This window comes from Zootoca vivipara, chromosome 10 (assembly GCF_963506605.1).
Source record: "Zootoca vivipara chromosome 10, rZooViv1.1, whole genome shotgun sequence".
NCBI lineage: Eukaryota > Metazoa > Chordata > Lepidosauria > Squamata > Lacertidae > Zootoca > Zootoca vivipara.
Window position 1 is genome coordinate 28,138,556 of NC_083285.1, and position 23,572 is coordinate 28,162,127.

General features: G+C 46.8%; 1 protein-coding gene across 5 annotated transcripts in view; it reads left to right on the top strand.

Annotated features, from left to right (window-relative positions):
* Nucleotides 1-1,531: 1,531 nt before the first annotated feature.
* RAB3IP (RAB3A interacting protein) overlaps nt 1,532-23,572 on the top strand; it is a 29,323-nt gene continuing 7,282 nt past the window's right edge. For 2 of the 5 annotated variants that reach the window (XM_060279657.1, XM_060279654.1), the window contains exons 1-5: nt 11,562-14,949; nt 17,552-17,827; nt 17,988-18,249; nt 22,056-22,151; nt 23,359-23,436. In XM_060279657.1, coding sequence (XP_060135640.1) covers nt 17,577-17,827; nt 17,988-18,249; nt 22,056-22,151; nt 23,359-23,436 — 687 coding nt within the window. In that variant the 5' untranslated portion in view covers nt 11,562-14,949; nt 17,552-17,576. Of the gene's footprint in view, nt 1,683-11,561; nt 14,950-15,249; nt 15,338-17,551; nt 17,828-17,987; nt 18,250-22,055; nt 22,152-23,358; nt 23,437-23,572 lie in introns of those variants that run through there. The other 3 variants (XM_060279658.1, XM_035128033.2, XM_060279655.1) reach the window with 3 other exon arrangements.

The window sequence follows — 23,572 nt, forward strand, 5'->3', positions numbered from 1 at the left end:
TGATGACCATTAACGACTGCAAATGGTCTACAGGAAAAAGCAAAGGGTGAGAATTCCTTCCAGCTTTATCATGTATAATGAGATAAGAATCCAGTGTCTTTATTCAATCCAGGTCTCTCCGTGGTTTTAAGCTTGGTAATAAGTTGCAGTTCAGCAACTTCTCTTTCCAGTCTATTTCTGAAATTCTTTTGTAATTAGACAGCTACTTTGAGATCTTGTATAGAATGTCCTGGGAGATCGAAGTGTTCTACTACTGGTTTCTCTGTCTTGCGATTCCTGATGTCAGATTTATGTCCATTTATCCTTTGGCGTAGGGTTTGGCCTGTTTGTCCAATATAGAGAGCTGAAGGGCACTGTTGGCATTTGATGGCATACACAATGTTAGAAGATGAGCAATTAAATAGTCCTGAGATGGTATGTTGGATGTTGTTGGGGCCAGTAATGGTGATGTCTGGGTGTATGTGGCAGCAAATTTGGCATCTGGGTTTATTGCAGGCTCTGGTACCAGTGTCCATGTTAAGTCTGGTGGTTGTATTATTGTGGGTGAGTAGTTGTTTAAGATTGGGTGGCTGTCTGTAGACAATGAAAGGTCTTCCTCCCAGAGCTTGAGAAAGAGAGCTGTTATTGTCTAGGAGAGGTTGTAGATCTCTACAACCTCTCCTAGACAATGACAGCTCTCTCAGGAATATAAGCTATAAGAATTTCTGGGTCTTGGCTGCACTGTTATCTTTCAAGGTTAGCACATACTGCTTTGCAAAACTAACAGTTTTAAGTTCTCAGTGTACCCGGGTTAAAACACAGCTTTAATTAACTTTCATAATAAAATACCACAACTTTATTGCATTAAAAAATGCAATATAGAATAGAATAGGGGGTTTACTACAGTGATATACATATATTTGAAAGCATTATATCTAATAAAGAGTAAATGTAAATAAAATAAGAAGTAAAATAAAGCAAAATTCCAAGTATGTTGGTACTTGCCCAATAAATAATAATAATAATAATAATAATAATCTATCATAAACAAATGTTACAAACAAGCCTTGATTTACTGGGTTGCCAAACACACAAATTGGTCATGGCGCTTCTGCTTTATTAAGGCTGCCAACGAACCGCGTCGAAACAATACAAGACGCGGTGTAACCCTGACAACCCCTCCCAGGATTTGTTGCTGTTAGTCAGTGCTTCCCTCCAGATCAATGCTTAAATTTCAGGGGACTAACGAAGCAGGAGGAGCCCAGACCACTCAACTTCTCCCTTTATAAGTGCTAGAAACCAGACCTTTTAAGCTACAACAATTTGCAAGCTGCCCAGCTGAGTGCAAAGGGAGAGCTTTGTAGGCAACCAGGGATTCTGCGCCTCTCTTCTTCTTCTTCCCTGTTATTGGGGCCCGGACAGGCGTTGAAGTGACGGGACGCAGCCTCCAGGGGGAGCCCGCGGCGCCACCTACCTGGACCTCCTCCTACCCAGCGGGCCGCTGCTTCTTACCTGACATCTGATTACATACTGGAGTTCCGCCCGGCCCGAGGGCGCCGCGTCCCCCTGCGCGCATGCGCGGCGGCTCCCCGCCTCTCCGCTTGCCCTCTTGTTATCAGAGACTGTCTGCAGCCGCCGAGGAAGGAGCAGCGCAGGGAGCCGCTGCCACCGCCGGCAGGGAAGCGTCTCGCTCGGCTTGGCAGGTAACCCTTTTCTGTCCTCCTCTGCAACTTTGGCTCCCCGGGGCTCCCCAGCACCACCTGTGGCACCTTCTCACCTCCCAGCCCGTCCGGGGCTCCTCCTCTCCCCGGGCAGGGGCTCCGCAGAGCACCCGAAACACGCCGCTCCCGAGCAGCCGGGACGCCTGCAGGAGGAGAGGCCCTTCCCTTCCCTTCCCCGCCGCCGCCTCCGTCCCTGCTGCTGTGCTTTGCTAGGCACCCATGGCGGAGAGGCGCTAGGGTGGCCAGGAGCGCCTTCCTTTCCCCGCTCTCTTTCCACGCACCCCACGGCAGGGTGCCCCTCCAGGATCACCACTTCCAGCCCATCCTCAAACTCGACGGAGTCACCTTGCCCAGATACGCTCAGGAGCGGCTCCTCTCCTACCCCACGTTAGTTAGTGCACTCATCAATGAGGGTGTCTAACAGCCATATACCGATGCCACTAATTTAGATGCGAGAAGAGGGTGAATGAAGATAGTATTTGAAGGAGGGGGTAACCTGATGCTAGATAGCACTGCATTTAATAGTCTTTCTTAAGAGAGGGTTTGACACCCAGGATCTATGGCTGCTCTGTGTGTTTTTAAACCCTTGACACTCTTTTAAGTGGCTTTGCATTCATCTAAACACCCTAGGACTCAGCGCCTGTGTGGCCCGGGCATCTGCAGACGGCCACATTTTGCACAGTCAGTCTTTCTGTTGTTTTTCAGAAAGCCAGCATTTGCAAGTTGGAAAGCCTGCAAACGCGCAGAGTAATGTTTGCAACCCTGTGGCAGCCATAATGATGTCTGGCCAGCCAGTCGTCTGCTGTATTCTCCAAGAGGGTTTGTTGTTTCTATGCCCTGCTTCCCCGGCTCTGTCAGCTACATAATTTAATGCTGTTCCCAGCTGTCGTCCCCTATATTCCATCTTGAAAGCAGAATAAATTATACAAGGACAATTTATGCAAGTTTAATGAGGACAACTTATTCTGAACTTTATCTTGACTGAAGGGGGACTAGAATTTGGGAGGATGATAGAGAAGGCTTTGCATAGGAAATGAATTTGAGGCAAATTTCATGAAGGGAATGGGAAGGTGCTGGTAATTGTTGCTTAAAAAATAAACATTGAGAACAGATTGGAATTACTCTTCGTGAAGAGTTGACAGTAAAACTTTGTTCCTGGAGTTAAACATTGTCGGTTTTTCATTAAAACTTCTTTAAAGTTTTGATATGAACTTGACAGTTCTGCTGGATGTAAAGCAGAATGTGTTCATTGTTCTTAAAAATAGCGTCCATTATGTTGTCTAGAACAATTTATCAATAGGAGACCTACTTTCAATAGCATGCTAATACCTTGTAACTGGAGATTACCAATACTGTAAGTACTACAGATTTAAGGTAACAGTATTATGAAATTCAGGTTAAGTTGAAGGAAGGATAAATGGAGTCTCTGTTCCTTCCCAGTTAATGTTAAAAATTCTGGATGGTGGCTTGTGGGGAACAAAACAACTATTTTCTGAAGCAGTGTTTGGCTTAAAAAGTTGTGAAAGCAGCTTTTATTTTGATAGTTTTTCTGTCTCTCATTTTGTACAAGTTCTTCCTTGTCTGCTTGGTTCATAAATACTAGAGCATTAAAAATAAAGAAATAATGTATGGTTCTTTGAAAATTACTTCTAACATAAATAAAAGGTTGATAATGCATGCATTTGAATGTCATTACTGCATAAGTTTAATCTATTATACATGAAACAAGGGGGACGGTATGCAGAAATTTTAAAAAAATTGTGCGCTTTTTTGGTTTCTGGCAGTTTATGTATGTTTCCTGTTTTCTGTGCATGGTCAACATCAGCCTTTATCTGTCCCCTCCCTCCCTTAAGTCCTTTGTCTATTCTAACCCCCAAGGCCATTTAGTAGTGCTAGAGTTCTGTTACGCAAGGTTAACATTACCTTGAGAATAAAGAGGGATAAATAATTTATCCTAGTCATTATGCTTTTAATAAATAACTAATGTCCATGTAACTTGCAGCTGACACTTAATACTCAAATCTCATTTTAGAAGGGCCATATTTAGTGGAGAATATTCAAGTGTGTCTTAGAATTGTCATTTTCATTAGAGGAAAACATATTTTGAGTGTCATGACATCTTAGCACCCTGCAAACAAATGTATTTTGAAGATTTAAAAAATGACATAGAAGCAAGTTAATGGATATTCTAATGGTGGAAAAGTAGCATTGCACTCGGCCCAGATTGCTATGGGCACAGGTATGCACACTTAATTTGCCCAATGCAAGTGGTAGACAGTATTACCCCTAGCTGGCCAAGGAATCTCGTCCTGATTCATAGCCTCATTGCCATGCACATTCCCTGTCAATTGCTGCTTCTCACTGGTTGCCATGCTCCTTGGATACATAGGCTACTGTCTCATTTGTTAACCTACAGCAGTTGTTCTTCACACTGTGTCTGAGAACTGGTTGGTCTGAGGAGCAGTACCACTAGTCAGACTGAGCAACTGATAAGGATTGGGGAAGCAGAGAGATTTAGGGGGCAATGTAATCATCTGGAAAAGGGGGGGACATTATAGCTGTCATTTGGAGTTTGGACCTAATTGATTTAACAGTATTTCTGGCCTTAGGGTTTGAGTTAGTAGGTAACATTATGCAGCCACAAAGTTGTTGTTTTGCTTGCCTGTAAAAGTCCTGCAATTCTGTTAGCCCTCACTCCGTTTCCAAGATCACCTTGGTTCATTGCACTGCCTGTTTCATGTCATCAAGCAAGTTGTTCGTAGCTAGTGATATAGCCCAGCTGAGCCATTGGCTCAGTGGATTAGGTGCTTATCGAGAAGTGGCTCAGTGACCTAGCAGAGCCGTTGAGCAACTTGATTTGTAACATGCACCAAATACATGTTTGTAGTGATTATATGTCCATGATACTAGGAAAAGAAACAAGCAAGGCATCCTTCATATAACCTCACATACTGTACCTGCTATTGAATACACAAACTGCCATTTGTAAACCACTGAGCCTCTTGCCAATCAGAAGATCAGCAGTTCGAATCCCCGCGACGGGGTGAGCTCCTGTTGCTCTGTCCCAGCTCCTGCCAACCTAGCAGTTCAAAAGCATGCCAGTGCAAGTAGATAAATAGGTACCACTGCGACGGGAAGGTAAACAGCATTTCTGTGTGCTCTGATTTCTGTCACGGTGTTCCGGTGCCAGAAGCAGTTTAGTCATGCTGGCCACATGACCCAGAAAGCTGTCTGTAGACAAACACTGGCTCCCTTGGCCTGAAGCAAAATGAGCGCCGCAACCCCATAGTCGCCTTTGACTGGACTTAACCATCCAGGGGTCCTTTACCTTTTTTTATACTACCTACTCTGACTGATAGCAGCTCTCCAGGGTCTTTGCTAGCCACCTTCTAACAGAGAACTTTTATCTGGATGTCTTATGGATTGAATCCACAACTCTCAGTATGCAAAACATAGCATATATCACTGAACAATAGCCCCTTCATGTAGGGTTTAATTCTATACACTCTTGCTGCTTTTTGCGTAATACAGAAGTGCAGGAGAGGAGCATTGTCTATTGGTCTGTGTAGATTTATTTTATTGTCACACCGATGTCCCTCTTGCCTCAAGAGTGCTGAAGGTGTTGTGCTTGCTTCTCCTCACAACAACCTTGTGGGGCAGGTTAGCCTGAGAGCCTGGCCCAAGATTGTCCAGTTAACTTCATAGCTGGGTGGAGATTTTCCAAAGTTCTAGTCTATTCCAACATTCTAACTGCTATACCACACTGTCTCTTTAAATGTTTGGCTTTAATGGAAACTTGAGATTTAACACTAAAAGTGCAGAGGATAAGAGAAGAAGAAGAAGAAGAAGAAGAAGAAGAAGAAGAAGAAGAAGAAGAAGAAGAAGAAGAAGAAGAAGAAGAAGTGCCAAATAAACATTAACTCAAGGGAGATGCGCCCTTTGGTCAGAGTAAAAAAAAACCCATAGCTTTGTGTTGTGCAGAGATGGCAAAGATTGAAAGAATTTTGCTAGGAAGATTACATTTAAAATATTTAAGGAAAGACGCTGTCACAGTGGCCGGAGTAGGCTACTTCAGAGTAACGACGCTACGCAGCTCTGCATTTTATTCTTTTATTGGTGCTGCGTATTTACAGTGCTAAAGTCATTGCTATTTACACAGAGTGATGTGTTCAGTCGGTATCAGAACCTCCGAATGACTTTTGGCGCGTCTTTCCCCAGCACAAAAGCCTCGGAAGACCCATCCTCTTGCCCCTCCTCTTTCTGCGTAATTCTGGCGTTGGAGGGATGGGTCTCCCCCCCCTTACTTGCCCCTTCCTGTCCCACCTGGGACCCTGGCTCCGCTACCTTGCCTGAGCCTCGGACCCGACTTCCTGCTTCCCCACTGGAATCAGAGCTCCCTCTGCTTTCCCCTGTGGTTAGTGCTGGGCTTGAACTCAGGAGGGGAGGGACTTCGCGATATCCCCTGTCCCTCACATCCACCCCCCTTCCAAGCTCCCCTTCTCCCCTCCCCAGGTCCCCCCCAGGTGTCGGTGACGACTGGAAACCTAGGAACTCAGTGCTTTCCGAGCCCGTTGGTGTGAACACCTCCGCCCAGTCCTGCGAGGCCCCCCCTTCCGCCTGGGAGGACTGGAATCCCAAAAAGTCCGTGGCGTCTGAGCTGGTGGGGGTAAAAATGTGCTGCCAATCTGCTTCTGCCTCTGACTGGGTGGATCTTGGTGACACCCATACCTCGTCTCCCGATTCCTCAAACTCCGCCTCCCAGCGCCATGGTGAGCTGCTCTCCCGTGCCTCCTCTTCCTCCCCCTCCCTTTCCATGTGCCAGGGCTTGGGTCTGTGGGGAAAGAGGGCGTGAAATTCTTCCACCAAGAATTCCTCCTGTATCTGAGTGGCGGGGACCCATTCATTCTGGGAGGGCGGAGCGTCCTCCCATGCCATGAGGTACTCCAGGCCCCCCACCCCCCTCCGTGAATCAAGGATGGCCGTGGCTTCATTGAGTTGCTCCCTGCCTCCCCTCTCCCCCCCTCCCTCGGGGGTGTGTTCGCTGTCTCGGAGCCTGCTGCTTTCCCTGTACGGCGACAGCAGCGATCTATGAAACACTGGATGCACCCTCATGTCCTCTGGCAGTGCCAGCCTGTATGCCACCGGGTTGACCTGTTGCGTGACTGTGAAGGGGCCCAGCCTTCTGGGCGCCAGCTTTTTGCACCTCCCTCTGGTGGGAAGGCCCTCCGAGGACAACCAAACCTTGTCCCCCACCCTGATGACCTCCCCCTGTCGCCTGTGGCGATCTGCCCCCCTTTTGTACACTTCCTTGGCCCTCTCCAAGTGTTCTCTGAGCTGCTGGTGCACCGTCTCCAGTTCCTCTGCCCAATCCTCTGCCTGTGGGCCCTCCTCCTCCTCCTCCCCCTCCCTCTCTGGGAAAGATCTGAGGTCGCGCCCGTAATTGGCCTTAAAGGGCGACACCCCTGTGGAGACGTGCACCGCATTGTTGTAGGCAAATTCTGCCAGTGGCAGTCTATCCACCCAGTCTGTTTGCCGCTGGCTGACGTAGCATCTCAGGTACTGCTGCAGAATGGCGTTGACTCTCTCCGCCTGTCCGTTGGTCTGCGGGTGTCTAGCTGTCGACAAGCTGACCTCCACCTGCAGGAGGTTCATGAGCCGCCTCCAGAACCTGGAAACAAATTGGCGGCCTCTATCCGAAATAACCCTTAAAGGTAATCCATGCAGTCTGAACACGTGGTCCACAAACAGTTTGGCTGTCTCTTCTGCCGAGACCGCCCTGGCACACGGTATAAAGTGGCACATTTTGGACATGAGGTCCACCACCACCAACACTGCGGTCTTGCCCCTGGAAGAAGGCAGATCTGTGATGAAGTCCATGGACACCACTTCCCACGGCCTGTGTGGAGTGGCTAAGGGCTCCAGCAAGCCTGGTGGCGCTGCTCTGACCACCTTTGCCCGCTGGCAGGTGTCACAGCCCCGTACATAGTCTCGAACATCTTCCCGCACCCCTGGCCACCAGAAGTGTCTCATGACTAGGTGGGCGGTTTTGTCCCTTCCAAAATGACCCGCCGTTGGGTTGTCGTGCATCTGCTTTAGGACCGTACGTCTAAGCTGGGTGGTGGGCAGGTAGAGTGCACCCTTGTAGAAAAGCAGCCCCCTGCGTTCTGCAAAGTCTTTAGCCTGCTCCCTCCCCCCTCTCAGTTCTCTGAAGATGCGGTTGGCAAATTCATCCGCTGCCGTCAGTGCTGTGAGTTCTGCCTCGCTCACCACTGCTGCTCCGCAGGACCATGCTGCCGGGGGGAAGATGTGCCTGGGTGCTGGTGGCGCCTCCTCCTCCATGTACTCTGGCTTGCGGGAGAGGGCATCAGCCCTGACATTCTGTTCTCCCGGGATGTAGTGGATGGAGAAGTTGAAGTTCGAGAAGAACTCTGCCCACCGTATCTGCCGCTGGTTGAGCACCCTGGCCGTTCTCCAGAACTCCAGGTTCTTGTGGTCTGTGCACACCTGGATGGGGTGCTTTGCGCCCACCAGGAAGTGTCGCCAGTGCTGGAACGCAGCGTAGATCGCAAGAAGTTCCCTATCAAACACTGTGTAGTTGCGTTCAGGCTGTGTCAGCTTCCTGGAGAAGAAGGCACAGGGTCTCCACTCCCTGTTGGCGTCCAGTTGCAACAAAATGGCGCCCACAGCTTTTTCAGAAGCATCTGTCTCAATGCGTAGGGGCGCGTCCTGCACCACATGGAACAGGTTCTGGTCTGAGGCGAACACTCTCTTGAGGCTTTCGAACGCTGCTTGCGCCTCTGGTGTCCACCTGAACTTCTGCTTGCCTCTCAGGCAGTCCGTGATGGGAGCCGTAACGCGAGAGAAGTTCTTGATGAACTTCCTGTAGAAGTTAGCGAAGCCTAGTAGGCGTTGGGCATCTTTGCGCGTCCTGGGGCTGTGCCAGTCCAGGATGGCCTGCACTTTGTCCTTGTCCATCGCCAGCCCCTTGTCTGACAGCTTGTAGCCCAGGAAGTCCACCTCTTTGGTGTGAAACTTGCACTTCTCCAGCTTCACATACAGGTGGTTCTCCTTCAGGCGCTGCAACACCTCTCTGACATCTTTCACATGCTGCACTGGGTCATTCGAGTAGATAAGGATGTCATCTAGGAAGACCAAGCATTTCCTGAAGAGGAGGGACCCCAGGACGTGGTGCATGAAGGCCTGGAAGCATGCTGAGCCCCCTTGCAAACCGAAGGGCATCACCAGATATTCAAAAGAGCCCAGAGGCGTGAACATCGTGGTTTTCCATTCATCTCCTTCCCGGATCCTGATCAAGTTGTACGCCCCCCTTAGGTCCAGCTTGGTGAAAATCTTGCCCCTGCGTGCCGCTGTCAGGAGATCATCCACTCTGGGCATGGGGAAAGCCACTGGCTCTGTCACTGAATTCAGTCGTCTGAAATCCACCACAAGACGGCGCTGTTGCGTGTCTTTCTTGTCCACCCAGAAGACCGGGCTGCCCCCTGCTGCCTTGCTTTCCCTTATGAACCCCCGCTTGAGGTTCTTGTCGATGAAAGCGCGCAGATCCTCCAGCTCCTGGTCTGACATGGCGTACAGCTTGGCTGGGGGTATCGTCGCCCCTGGCACCAGGTTGATCTGGCAGTCAAAAGGCCTGTGCGGGGGTAGGTGGTCGGACTCCGCTTCGCTGAAGACCTCCTGCAGGTCCCAGTACTGCTTGGGTATCGCCTCACCCCCTTTGATATGCATGGTGGCCACCGTGGCTATCGGAGGCCCCTCCCCTGGTTGGTGCTGCATGCAATGTTCCAGACAAAAGTCCGACCCAAACGTGATGCACCTCTGGTGCCAACTGATGGAGGGGTCGTGGCGCGCCAGCCAGCTCATGCCCAAGACGATGGGGGGGTCTGAGATGGTGGTGACGTTGAACGCCAGTGTCTCTGAGTGCCTTCCCACCGTCATTCTCATGGGGGGGGTTTGATGTGTGATGGCCCCTCCCAGCAGCTCCCTGCCGTCAATGGTTGCCACGTGCAGAGGAAAATCTAACTGCAAAAGCTGGATTTGGTGCTCTTCTGCAAAGCTTCTTGAGAAGAAGTTGGCGGACGCCCCACTGTCAATTAGGGCGAGGACCGTCAGGGGATAGCCATTTGGGAGCGTTAGCGTCACTTCTAAAACCACTCCTGCTCTGGGAGGGGTGGGCTGGCTCTGCTCCTCTCTGTGCGGGAGGGCGGGCTGGGGCTGTTGTCTGCAGACTGTGCCTGGCTGCTGCCCCTTGTCTCCTGCAGCCAGGCTTTCCCGTTTCCCTGCTGTGGTGCTGCGTCAGTGGGGGAGGGCACCACCGTTCCCGCCTTTCCTTGCCACTCCCTGCGATGTGGGCAGTCTCTGACGAGATGCTGGGGTGAGTTGCAGAGAAAGCAATTCCCGCCCCTTCCCTCCTTGCGTCTTGGCGCCGCTGGGGTTTGAAAAGCCCGCGCGCGCGCGCTATCAATCTGCATGGGCTCCTGGTCCTGGCTGGCTCCAGGCGTGGCTTGAAAGGGTTGTTGAGGGAGTGGCTTCTCTTGCGACCGTGGGAACCAAGCCCGCTTTGCGCGCGTCGCTTGCTTGTCGTTCCACCGGGATTCCTGTCTCACCCCCACCGCCAGAGCCGCTTTGCTCAGCTGATCCATAGTACTGGGCTTTGGACCTCTCGAGAGTTCATCCTTCACCTCCTCGTGCAACCCCAAGTAAAACGCAGCTTGCATAGGAGGCGACTCCAAAACCCACCCCAGTCTGTGCACCAGCATGGTGAATTTCGCCCAATATGCGCGAACTGTCATATTTCCTTGGCGTAAATTATGCAGTTCCTCCTTAGTCTGGTCCAAATGACTATCGGACGAATACATCGTCCTCAAACCTTCTAGAAATTGTTGGACATTTTTCATGCAAGGATTCTTGGTTGCGATTAACGGTCTTAGCCACTCCCTGGCTGCTCCGGTCAGATGTTCCACAATAAACGCTACTCTGTGCTCATCATCGGGGAACTCATTCTGGTGCAGCTCAAGAGCATACACGATCTCAGTCTCAAAGCCATGATATTCCCTCGGGTCTCCATTGAACTTGCTTACAAGGGTCCCTGCTCTCCTTCCTGGCAGCACTCGGACTTGGGGAGCCCCTCCCGCCTTGTCTTTCTCTGCATCTAGCTTGCTTTGGAGGTCTACCGCCACCGCCCTTAATTGCTGCTCTCTTTCCTGAAGCGCTCTCACCTGTTCCACAAGTTGTAGCCGTTCTTCCTGGACCTTCTTAGTCTCTTCTTTTGCTGCCTTTAATTCTCCCTGTGCCTGCAGATGCAGCTTCTGCAGCTCCTCTTGCGCTTGTTCAGCGAGCTGCCGCCATTTCTCCGCCTCTGGCACTCTCATCCCGGCAACTCCAAAGTAGCCCAAAAAAGATTCGGAGGGTGCTGTCACAGTGGCCGGAGTAGGCTACTTCAGAGTAACGACGCTACGCAGCTCTGCATTTTATTCTTTTATTGGTGCTGCGTATTTACAGTGCTAAAGTCATTGCTATTTACACAGAGTGATGTGTTCAGTCGGTATCAGAACCTCCGAATGACTTTTGGCGCGTCTTTCCCCAGCACAAAAGCCTCGGAAGACCCATCCTCTTGCCCCTCCTCTTTCTGCGTAATTCTGGCGTTGGAGGGATGGGTCTCCCCCCCTTACTTGCCCCTTCCTGTCCCACCTGGGACCCTGGCTCCGCTACCTTGCCTGAGCCTCGGACCCGACTTCCTGCTTCCCCACTGGAATCAGAGCTCCCTCTGCTTTCCCCTGTGGTTAGTGCTGGGCTTGAACTCAGGAGGGGAGGGACTTCGCGATATCCCCTGTCCCTCACAGACACATTCTTTGGAATTTAAGATAGGTAAAGCTCTAAGCTTAAGATCTTTGAACAGCTCAACGCCATAGTAAACCAACAGTTAACATGTGTACTTGTTTCCAGAAATAGTCCATTCCTCCTCCTGCACCATAAGCTCACTTTACATTTCTGATATCATCTTTACAACAAAATTGATTAAATTCACACTTTCCCCCCAAAATATTCAGTTACATGTTATTACTCTTCCTTCCTTTTTATTATGAAAAAATTGCATCTGACAGAAATGGGCATTAGGGTCGCAAACAGGATTAGAAACCTCATTCCTTAATGGAAGAACACTGAAATGGGATTAATGCAAGTTCACTAGTAATGCATATAAGTTCCTACTCAAACAATTCTCATTTTTTAAAAAAATTGAAATGCTCACTTTTATTATACAATGTTTCTTAAAGTATGTAGTAACCTGGTGCAAATCAGCAGATGAAACTAGATTTTTTTTGTTGTTGAAAAAAATCTCACCGTAAACAGCAAGAGAAATCACAAAGCAGCTTTCTGTTTTATGCTGCTCTTGTTGATGAAGGTAGTCTCTGGTGATTGGCTCCAAAGGCTAGTGATGGCAGGAATCTGGGGAAACTTCCAGAATCCTCATCAAAGGTGTAACTATTCCCTTGCCTCCGACATTTTTTTTTTTAAAGTCTACTGATTTGATTATGCATTGCTTGCTTGGGATAAATGAGGTTGTCTTGCAGGCTGTTCATTAAGGGTTTTCATGCAGAGCCCTGATCTAAATGTGGCATTCTGCATTTGTGGGCAACTGCAGAGAGTGGGTGTAAGACGTCTGTGAATCTCAAAATGCCAAAAATAGCCCTAAATTGCAAAAGCCTGCTAGGGAGTCACGTGTGTTTATCAGTTCATGCTGTGAGCGGAGAATTAATTCTTCATATATAAATGTGCAATATCTTGAGTTAGCCTTCCCTTCAATGCTGTTGTTGCCCTACACATACAGAAAAAGCACATACAGTCTGTTGCCCTACACATACAGAAAAAGACACAAATCCTTATGAATCTGGTGGTGGGCAGGAAGTTGGAAGTTGAGCAGGGTCTGTGGGTTCTCTGGAGAAAGGGCCTTCCTGCTGAATCCCCATCTCTTTTGGCCTTGGCTTACCCAACTTTAGCAGCAGTCAGTTGCAGCCCTGGGTGGGCACTATTTAAATTTCCCACAATGCCCCAGAGTACCACTTCATTGGGGGAATTGGGGGGAATAAAATGGCACCTAGAACAGCCAGCCAGTGTGAGGTGGGGGAAAATCTAAAGTGGGGGGCTAGACAAACATTAGCACTGGGCCTCACCAGGGATTTGGGGTCTCGACAGCTGCCCATGGGCACTGAGTGCTGAAGTCTTCCCCTGAAGGGAAGACCATTACGGGGAAAAATGGCAAGATTATGTCTTTATTAGAAGTGGAAAAATATTTTTAAATCTAGTTTTTTTTTAAAAAATTGATTACTCATTTCTGATATGTAAGTTAGCATTCTAATGGACTGGAAAACTGAAACGGTATCTGAAATGGTCATTATCTACATAAAAGTTCCAATGTATATACAGTAAGTAGGATATGAGGATGGTAATAGTCTCTTCCTATTATGCACGTTTAAAATTATTTATATTTTTAAAACTTTGTAAGTTTTATAACTTTAGGATGTAGCTGGGAAACTGAACTGAGTTTCTATCTCAGACCCATAGCCGTCAACTTTCAGATTTGAAAATATGGGATCAGCAGCATCACCCGTCCTGGGGACAGTCTATGGTATATCTAACAATCCAGGATAGCAGTGGGAAACGGCACTGGAATAAGGGAATTTCCAGCAAAAAAAAGGGAAGGCTGACAGCTGTGGCTTGGAATATGGGAGTTTCCCCGCAAAAAAAGGGAGGGTTGACAGCTATGCTCATACCTTACTGAAGTACTGTACCCTCTTAATTAGCTGTGTGTCACATGTGCTTTCTGAAAATGTGGATTGACCCTGTGCTTGCGTGTTGTGTGGTGTATCATTGGAGAACTGTGTCCATGACTCCAATGTCTGGTGCTTACCGAGCTAAAGTGCATCATATAATTTATGAGCCACTTAACCAGAAATTGTACAGAGGCCAGTCCAAAGCTCTCTGTATTCAGAGCCTCTTTCCTTTAGTTAGCTTCAACTTTTGACACACGTGACACCGAAACATGTTTTAAGGTCTCCTCATAGGCTAATGCATTGTGTAAGCAAGCCCCGAGTGCTGCTGAAACCGTATCACTTTCACCCTCTTTATAGAAGTAAAACATAAGCTTTAAATGGTGGTTTGTTTTTTAAAGTGTTTTTACAACTTTCCGTCACTGTTTCACTAGGGATTTAAATATTGAACTTCCTTGTTTCTCCACACATGAGGCTTGAACTGGCTTTTCTTTGAGAGCGTAGAACTACTCTGGCAGTAATTTACCGGTGCACAAAATGTCTCATCTGCCATATAATAACTGTGACAAAACAGGGCATAACTATCTCTCTAGAAGTTCTAAGGTCCTTTTTACTTTTGAAATTGGTGCTTTCCAACACCATGCAATGCTTGGTAAGAACACAAAGTTGTTTTGTCTGTTTTAAATCTGAGTGAGCCCAAAACTGGTTCTTGTACAGTATTCATTTTCTTTGTTACCTCCAAGTGTAAATCACTCTCTCTAATAGCTGGTTTGGCTGGTGAGTGCTGACAGGATTGTAGCCAAAATGAGGCCACTGAAGCAAGAGAGAATGATTGGCATGGATCCCAGAAGTACAGAACATATTTGAGAAGAAATGCCCTAAGAGCTGCCCCCCCCAACCCCAGTCTGGCTAAAGCTGAGCATGCTGAGTGGACTCGAAAGGGACAAAAGTAAAAGGGGGTGGCATTGAATGGATTGGAGTATCCTGGAAGAGGGCGTTTCTTGACTGAGCAGGAGTTTTGTTGCAGGTCTCATTTGTACTTTACTAGTTCATCTTCTCCATGGAGTTTCCTTGGCAAAATACTGGAGTGGTTTGCCAGTTCCTTCTCCAGGTGGATCACATTTACTCTAAACTCTCATCTATGACCTGTCTGTCTTGGGAGAGAGCTGGAGAGCTGGACCATCAAGAAGGCTGATCGCCGAAGAATTGATGCTTTTGAATTATGGTGCTGGAGGAGACTCTTGAGAGTCCCATGGACTGCAAGAAGATCAAACCTACTCATTCTGAAGGAAATCAGCCCTGAGTGCTCACTGGAAGGACAGATCCTGAAGCTGAGGCTCCAATACTTTGGCCACCTCATGAGAAGAGAAGACTCCCTGGAAAAGACCCTGATGTTGGGAAAGATGGAGGGCACTAGGAGAAGGGGACGACAGAGGACGAGATGGTTGGACAAAATACGAATAGAGGTTTTTGTGCAATGCTGTCTCTAGAAACATTAAATTATTTACTGTAATTTGTTTACATCCTCTTCAGTGTCAATTACGTGCATTCCAAATCCTTTGTTTGAATGCAGCTGCCTGTCTTGCTAAAAGTCCTCAAGCCTCAAGATGTGCTTGGTGGGGGAAGGGAGTCCAGGAGTTGCATCAGGTGACAACCAGCTCCCTTGGGTCCCAAGTGCTAGAAGGGTTTGCATTATTGACTATATAAAACAAGGCTTTAGCAATGCACTGCCTTGGGAAGCTTTGACCCTCATTATTTTTACACAGTTGCTGTTATTAAAGATGTCCGGTCAGACACACTGAGTCAAAGTACATCGGATTCTACTGTAAATATTGAGTATTGAAGAACGGCACGGTATGGTCAAGTTATGTCTTCTGGTAGGCTGTGGACATTCTGAAAATAATTCTGGAAAAATCTTCTTATCTAAATTGGGGTGCTTTGCTTCGGAAAATGTCCAGATGTCCTAGAGCAGAGCTTTCCAAGCTGTGTGTCACAACTCCTTTGCTAGCTAGGGATGATGGGAGTTGTAGTCCAAAACACACACACACACACACACACACACACACACACAAACAACAAACAGCTGGAGACCCAAGTTTGGGAAACACTGCTCTAGAGGGTTGAGGGGAAACCCAGACCAGATTTGCGGTGGGGGGGGGGTGTTAAAAGGAGGTATTGTGTAAGTTTGTGCAAGTTGTATATTCAGACATACTTCTTCCTTACAAAGCAACCATTTGAGATGAGATGGGAGGCGATTTAGTTCTGGACAGAGTGTGTGCCTCTAGAAAACCAGTAGGACTACCAGGAAGTCCCTGTTTACTGCGCAGAGACTTAGTGGGGGGTTTCTTGGCAGAACACTTTGGCACTTGGGAGGTGCAGCAACATTCCACAGAAAATTACAGTGTTTCTTTTGTGTGGCTGTTTCTTGGATTATTTTCTTCGACAGTCAAAAGCTGGAGTACAGTTGTCAGGGTAGCAATTTATTGCACGCCACTTCTGCACGCAGTATGCCATAGGAGCGAAAATAACATTTTGAATAGAACTAAGCCGCAATATGCTTGTGGAAAAAAAGGATTAAGTGACTGAAATAGATATTAAGCTTTTACCTTCATGTTAGCAGAATCTCTTTCCTCTGACCCCCAGCCCCCGGCAAACACGTCTTTTCCATAGTTGGAACTTTCTCCATTTGTCCTGCATTAAATTATCTGAAAGCTTGTAGCTATCATTCGACGGTTCTCCTATTTTTGGTTTAAACCATGGGTAGGCAAACTAAGGCCCGGGGGCTGGATCCAGCCCAATTGCCTTCTAAATCCAGCCCACAGACGGTCCGGGAATCAGCATGTTTTTACATGAGTAGAATGTGCCCTTTTATTTAAAATTCATCTCTGGGTTATTTGTGGGGCATAGGAATTTGTTCACCCCCCCCCAAATAGTCCGCCCCCCCACAGGGTCTGAGGGACAGTGGACCGACCCCCTGCTGAAAAAGTTTGCTGACCCCTCGTTTAAACCTACCATCATTCCATGGTTTTGTTGTTTAGTCGTTTAGTCGTGTCCGACTCTTTTTGACCCCATGGACCATAGCACGCCAGGCACTCCTGTCTTCCACTGCCTCCCGCAGTTTGGTCAAACTCGTGTTCGTAGCTTCGAGAACACTGTCCAACCATCTCGTCCTCTGTTGTCCCCTTCTCCTTGTGCCCTCAATCTTTCCCAACATCAGGGTCTTTTCCAGGGAGTCTTCTCTTCTCATGAGGTGGCCAAAGTATTGGAGCCTCAGCTTCACGACCTGTCCTTCCAGTGAGCCATTCCATGGTATCCTATATATTTGTGGTGTTATCCTCTCCTTTCTCTAAGCATCTCTGAGCAGCATCTTAGTACCCTTGAAAGATAGGCACCATTAGACTTTACATCTGAATGGGAATGTGAAGCTGGGTTCCTCAACTGTATGTTTCAGCCACTGTCCCTATGTTACTTTGGCGAGGGCCCATTTGCTTCCCTCACTGTCTGTCTTGTCTCCTTCCTTTCGCTGTTTTAGCAACATGCTACTACTTTCCCCATTCTGCTGCTGCGTGTTACAGAGATGAAACGTAGGTGTGACCCCCCCCCCAAAAAAATCTGGTCTGAGTTTCCCCTCAACTCTCTAGAGCAGTGTTTCCCAAACTTGGGTCTCCAGCTGTTTTTTTGGACTACAATTCCCATCATCCCTAGCTAGCAAGACCATTGGTGAGGTATGATGGGACTTGTAGTCCAAAAACCAGCTGGATTTTCCCAAGTTTGGGAAACACTGCCCTAGAGCAGATTTAGGCGTTGTGCTGGGAAGGGAGGGGAAGGGAGAGTTTCATTCTGCTGCTAAAAGTGCTTGCACTAGTGGAATTGTTTAGTAGTTGGATACCACCCAATGGCTTAAGTGATTTCAGTGGAACTCCTAAGTATGACTTAGGTAGTTAGGCATCATCCAATGTCGCCATATCTGGCTACACTGTTTGCCTCTCCGTTTCCTAAGGGTAATCTCAGATAAACAAGCAATACAGCTGATATAGTGCAATAATTCAAAAATTATTCTCATTTTAGGACTTCGTATGATGAATCTTTTATTATGGCCAACGACACCCTGGAAGGTTTTCACGAAGTGAATCTAGCCTCACCCACCACTCCAGATCTTCTAGGAGTGTATGAATCCAGTGCTTCTGAACAAACTACCTCACCCACGGTCATCTACCGGCTTCATGCCTCAGCTGTGTGCTCCACGCCAATTCAGCCGAGTGCCCTGAACGTCTCTGATCTTCCTACACAACCCGTCTATTCATCTCCTAGGCACCTCAATTGTGCAGAAGCATCAGGTATCAGGTTGGTTGTGAGAATCTTCTCTTGATGATCTAAGCAAGCTTTGTTGCAAGCCGTTTTCTGGTGTATGTGTTGGTCTCTGTTTTGTTTTTTGTTTTTTAAATAATAATACTTTATGTGCAGCAGTATACATTGCTAAAATATGTATGCCTTTTTCTTTCAGCATCAATGTTACAGAAACCATTCCTTGTTCTACCTCGGGACTCCAAGGTGCGCCGTCCAAATATGATAATTCCAGAAAGGCAAGCGGCAATGCCGAGAGAGAATTTTTGCAGGGAGCAACCATAACAGACTCCGCTGAAGGAAGTGATGATGTTTTGGGACTGAGCACAGACAGTCTGTCTCGCCTACGGAGCCCATCGGTTTTGGAAGTCAGAGAAAAGGGCTATGAAAGATTAAAAGAGGAACTTGCTAAAGCTCAGAGGGTAAGATTAATGTATATGGTATGTTTTTTCAGTTCTGTGTAAGTGCAGTTTGCTGTTGAGCGCAGAATTCAGCATCCTGAAAATCTTGGAGTTTGTGCAAACTCCCAGGCTTCCTTTATTTATTCTCTTAATGTCATTGGTATATTGAAAATTGTTCATGAGGCACTTAATAAAAATATAACTTGTAAAATCAGCTGGAAGGAACCCCAAGGGTAAAAGATTTAAAATATGGTAGAAGCAGACAGATCTTCAAATTTCAGTCTTGATCAAGAGGTTTTGCACTCTAACGTTCCAGAGGAATAAAAATGTGATTGATTGCTTCTGAAAAGGAGGCAAATAACAAGGCCATATGGAATAGCCTCACATTGGGTTGATTGCAGAATATGCTCTGCTCTTAGCATCTGATCTAATCTTGCATCTGAACAAAACGTCATGTGTATATGGTGGGGAGAGTTAGGACTTCTTATAGAAGACTTTCCATGACCTGGACCCACTTAAGGCTTTAACGGTGCCTGGAAACAGTCTAGTAAGTAACAGAGCTGCTGTAAGATAGGTGTAATATGACCCCATCAGTTTCTTCCCATCAAAGATCAGGCAGCAGAATTTTGAGCTGAAGTTTCTGAACAGTCTCCAAGGGCATCCCCGCATAAAGTTCATTGCAGTAGTTGAGTGTGGAAGGTGCATGGATGACAGTGGGCATGTCTGTGGGACGATGAAGACTGGCTTCAAGCTGCATGGGCAATGCTTGGTGGAATCTCAAAGGTTGTGAGATAAGATGTCAATATGAATTTCAGTGGTTCAAGGGAGAGCGTTTCATTGCTCTGTACTCCCTCCCTATGAATAGTAAAGCAAACTACAAATATTTGCCAATTCAATGATTTATACAGGTTCTAACAGTACTATCCTTCAGGTACAGCATACTTCAAGTGTTAAAATACATAGTTATGAATAGCCAAATGGGCATTTTGCAAAGCTATCATTACTCTGTCATATTTTCTAACAGACCTCTAAGAAAGTGATGTTACAAGCCCCCCCCCCCCATTTTCTTGCTAATTACAAATGCTTGTTTAGCCAAGCTTAATCATTCAATCTCTTTTAAAATGAATATTATTTTTACTTCGGTATCCTGATGGCGATGATGTTGATGTTGTTAAATGTGTATATTGCCCATCACCCGTACATCCCAGGGCTTCAGTTCTGTGTCTATAAAATGAACTTAGGTTGACTGATTTCAGTTTGTAAAGTGATGCAAGTCTTGGGTTTTCCCTTCATTCATATAAATCACATATGACCATAGCCTGTGGAGATGCTGTGTGCAATGTAGGCATTGGTGTCATGAAAGAGAAGAAACAATTCTTCTGCTTGGTTTCTGTTTTTTTGTTTTGGAAAGGTCAGCATTGCTTTAAGCCAAGACTTCTCACGTCCCAATTTTCAAGCTGCTTAGTCCAGAGTAGCCCTATTCATGTAAACAGGGCTCTTTCTAAGGAACGGGCCTTGGAACTGCCTTTCCAGCTCACCTTGCTTTCAAAACGAAACCCTTTGCCACTTTGCAGTTTTGCAGAGTTGTTTGTGAGTGAGCTTTGCAAACCTTTGCAAATCTTATCTGTCACCCCGAAAGTATCCTGTAACCCTCCTGGAGATGTAACTCTTTGTTTTCCATTCTGTGTGAGCTTGTCATGCATGACTTCAAAATATTGGCTGCCCCCTAGGGCTGTCTCGCCTACCAGAGCCCATCGGTTTTGGAACACTGGCAAATTAAAAGGTGAAGGGATTGCTTCCATTTTGGTTCATTCTTGATGTCTTGGGGGGGGGGGGAGAGGCAAGGGTTGTTTGGCTGCGATTCCTATTTTGCCTGGAAGCATATCGTCAAGCTGAAACTCCTGGCTATGCACCAGTAGCAATTCTCTCTGAAGAGCTTGTATGGAGCAAGGTTTCTGTTCCAGCAAAAGACAAGCAAGGGGAAACAAGGCAACCCCATTCCCATAAGAAGCAGTGGGCCCTGTTTCTTTTGAAAATGTAGAGCTCAAGAACAGAAGGGCAGCAATAGCTTCTCCTCTCTTGCCTTGCTATGCCCCATTGCTTCAAGCACTTTTGTCTCCAGCACAACTTGCTGCTTCTGGTGTGAGAGTCATGTCAGGAGAAAAGAGCGGAAAGGAACAAAGTCTCCCATTCTTGCCTGCGTATTCCATTTCATGTAACGCCACTGCCCTTTTACACGCGAACAAAGCAGACACGTAAAATAAAAAAAATTCCTTCAGTAGCACCTTAAAGACCAACTAAGTTTTTATTTTGGTATGAGCTTTCGTGTGCATGCACACTTCTTCAGATACAGTGAAATGGAAGTTTCCAGGCACTTATGTAGAGAAGGGGTGGGGAGGGGTGGGGATGGGGAGGGGGGATCACTCAGAAGGGTGGTGGAAATGGGTGATTGACTGACTGATAGCTGTTGATGACCGCAAACGACTGCAAATGGTTTTGCATGAAAAAGCAAGGGTTGAGATGGCTGAAGATCGCTTATCATGTATAATGAGATAAGAATCCGATATCTCTGTTCAAACCAGGTCCCTCCATGGTTTTGAGCTTGGTGATAAGTTGCAATTCAGCAACTTCTCTTTCCAGTCTATTTCTGAAATTCTTTTGTAGTAAGACAGCTACTTTGAGATCTTGTATAGAATGTCCTGGGAGATTGAAGTGTTCTCCTACTGGTTTTTCTGTCTTCTGGTTCCTGATGTCAGATTTATGTCCATTTATCCTTTGGCGTAGGGTTTGGCCTGTTTGTCCAATATAGAGAGCTGAAGGGCACTGTTGGCATTTGATGGCATACACAATGTTAGAGGATGAGCAATTAAATAGTCCTGAGATGGTATGTTGGATGTTGTTGGGGCCAGTAATGGTGTTGTCTGGGTGTATGTGGCAGCAAAGTTGGCATCTGGGTTTATTGCAGGCTCTGGTACCAGTGTCCATGTTAAGTCTGGTGGTTGTATTATTGTGGGTGAGGAGTTGTTTAAGATTGGGTGGCTGTCTGTAGGCAATGAAAGGTCTTCCTCCCAGAGCTTGAGAAAGGGAGCTGTCATTGTCCAGGAGAGGCTGTAGATCTCTGATGATGCGTTGTACTGTTTTAGCTTGGGAGCTGTATGTGATGACTAGTGGTGTTCTGTTATTTTCTTTTTTAGGTCTGTCTTGCAGCAGGTTCTCTCTAGGTATCTGTCTGGCTCTGTTGATCTGTTGTTTAACTTCATCAGGTGGATATTTTAGTTCTAAAAAGGTTTGCTGTAGATCTCTTAGGTGAGATTCTCTGTCTGTAGAGTTGGAACAGATGCGGTTGTAACGTAAGGCCTGGCTGTATACGATGGATTGTTTGGTATGTTTGGGATGGTAGCTAGAAGCATGTAGATATGTTTGTCGGTCAGTTGGTTTTCTGTATAAGGTGGTGTCTATATGTCCATCCTGTATTTTTATAGTAGTGTCCAAAAAATGTATTTCTTGCATAGATTGGTTCATTGTTAGGTTGATTGTGGGGTGAAAGTCATTGAATGTCTGGTGGAAGGTTTCCAGGGTCTGTTGTCCATGTGTCCAGATAATAAAAATATCGTCAATGTATCGCAGGTACAGGAGAGGTTTGAGTGGGTAGGAGTTAAGGAAACGTTGTTCTAAATCTGCCTACCTGTAACCAAAGCAGACACGTGAGTAACATGCACATGGCTGCTGTATCGTGTCTAGTTTGGTCCAAACATCTCTCTCCTGGCCAGGGTTGGAAAAGTCGTAAATTGTAACTCTCAAAATCGACACCCATTTCTTTTTCTTAGGAGCTGAAGCTGAAGGATGAAGAATGTGAGAGGCTTTCTAAAGTGCGCGACCAACTCGGACAGGAATTGGAAGAACTTACTGCCAGCCTCTTTGAGGTTTGTTTGGAGACTTTGCTGTGATAGCATGCTCCGGATTGAGGTTGCCATTTCAGGATGTACTTGAATGTCTCCCCCCACCCCACCTTCAAAAATGGGAAGTTTGGGAAGTAGTTTATTCTTGTGAGCTCATCTACTAAAAGCGAAGCAAATTTCTTCACCAGTTGGGGTGACAGCAGATTCACCAGGGGGTGGGGGGGTGCTCATGCCTGTAAATGAGGTTGGGTAGTCAAAATTGTCCAAGCCATGCTTCTCCAAATAAATGGCGTGGGTGGAATAGCAGCTATATATCTACGTGGGGCTATCTTTGAAGGTGACCCGGAAACTGCAGTTAATCCAGAATGTGGCAGCCAGACTGTGACTGGGAGTCGCTGCCGGTACCATATAACACCGGTCCTGAGAGATCTGCGTTGGCTCCCAGTACCTTTCCGAGCACAATTCAAAGTGTTGGTGCTGACCTATAAAGCCCTAAATGGCCTTGGTCCTGTATACCTGAAGGAGCGTCTCCACCCCCATTGTTCAGCCCAGACACTGAGGTCCAGCGCCGAGGGTCTTCTGGTGGTTCCCTCATTGCAAGAAGTGAGGTTATAGGGAACCAGACAGAGGGCCTTCTTGGTAGTGGCGCCCGCCCTGTGGAACGCCCTCCCATCAGATGTCAAGGAAGTAAGCAGCTATCCTATTTTTAAAAGACATCTGAAGGCAGTCCTGTTTAGGGAAGTTCTTAATACTGAATGCTGTATTGTTTTGTTTTAATATATGTATGCTGTATACTCGATTGGGAGCTGCCCAGAGTGGCTGGGGAAACTCAGCCAGATGGGCGGGGTATAAATAATAAATTATTATTATTATTATTATTATTATTATTATTATTATATTATATTGTTGCCTTTTGAATGGCAATCAAACCGCAAAGTAACTGTCTCTCCTGATTGGACCTCGGACTCAAACATTATGACATTATGTTTCCAGCACTTTCCATCGCTTATCTTTAAGGCATGGGCGACTCGCCTGACGGTGCACTTGAGACTTTCAAAAGCAACGTGAAAAGCAGCTGTGTGGTTGGGTGACTTTAAAATCTTATCTCTACTATCTATTATTTATAAAGACCAAAAAAAAGAGAGCCACATTTCATAGCATCCTGTTTTCATGGGGCAGGAAAACCCGTGCAAAAGCATTTATATACCATTGCAAATGTTTGTTCTTATAGGAAGCACACAAAATGGTGAGGGAAGCGAACATAAAGCAGGCGACAGCTGAAAAACAACTGAAAGAAGCACAAGGAAAAGTGAGTTAATGATATGCCTGTGACCCAGAGGGGTCTGTTTTTGAGAGTATGCATTGCTTTCCCAAGCTTTTCACTCACAAAACAGCCTCCTCAAGTTGCCAGCTGACCTTTGAAGTCATGGTGTTAAAAAAAAAAC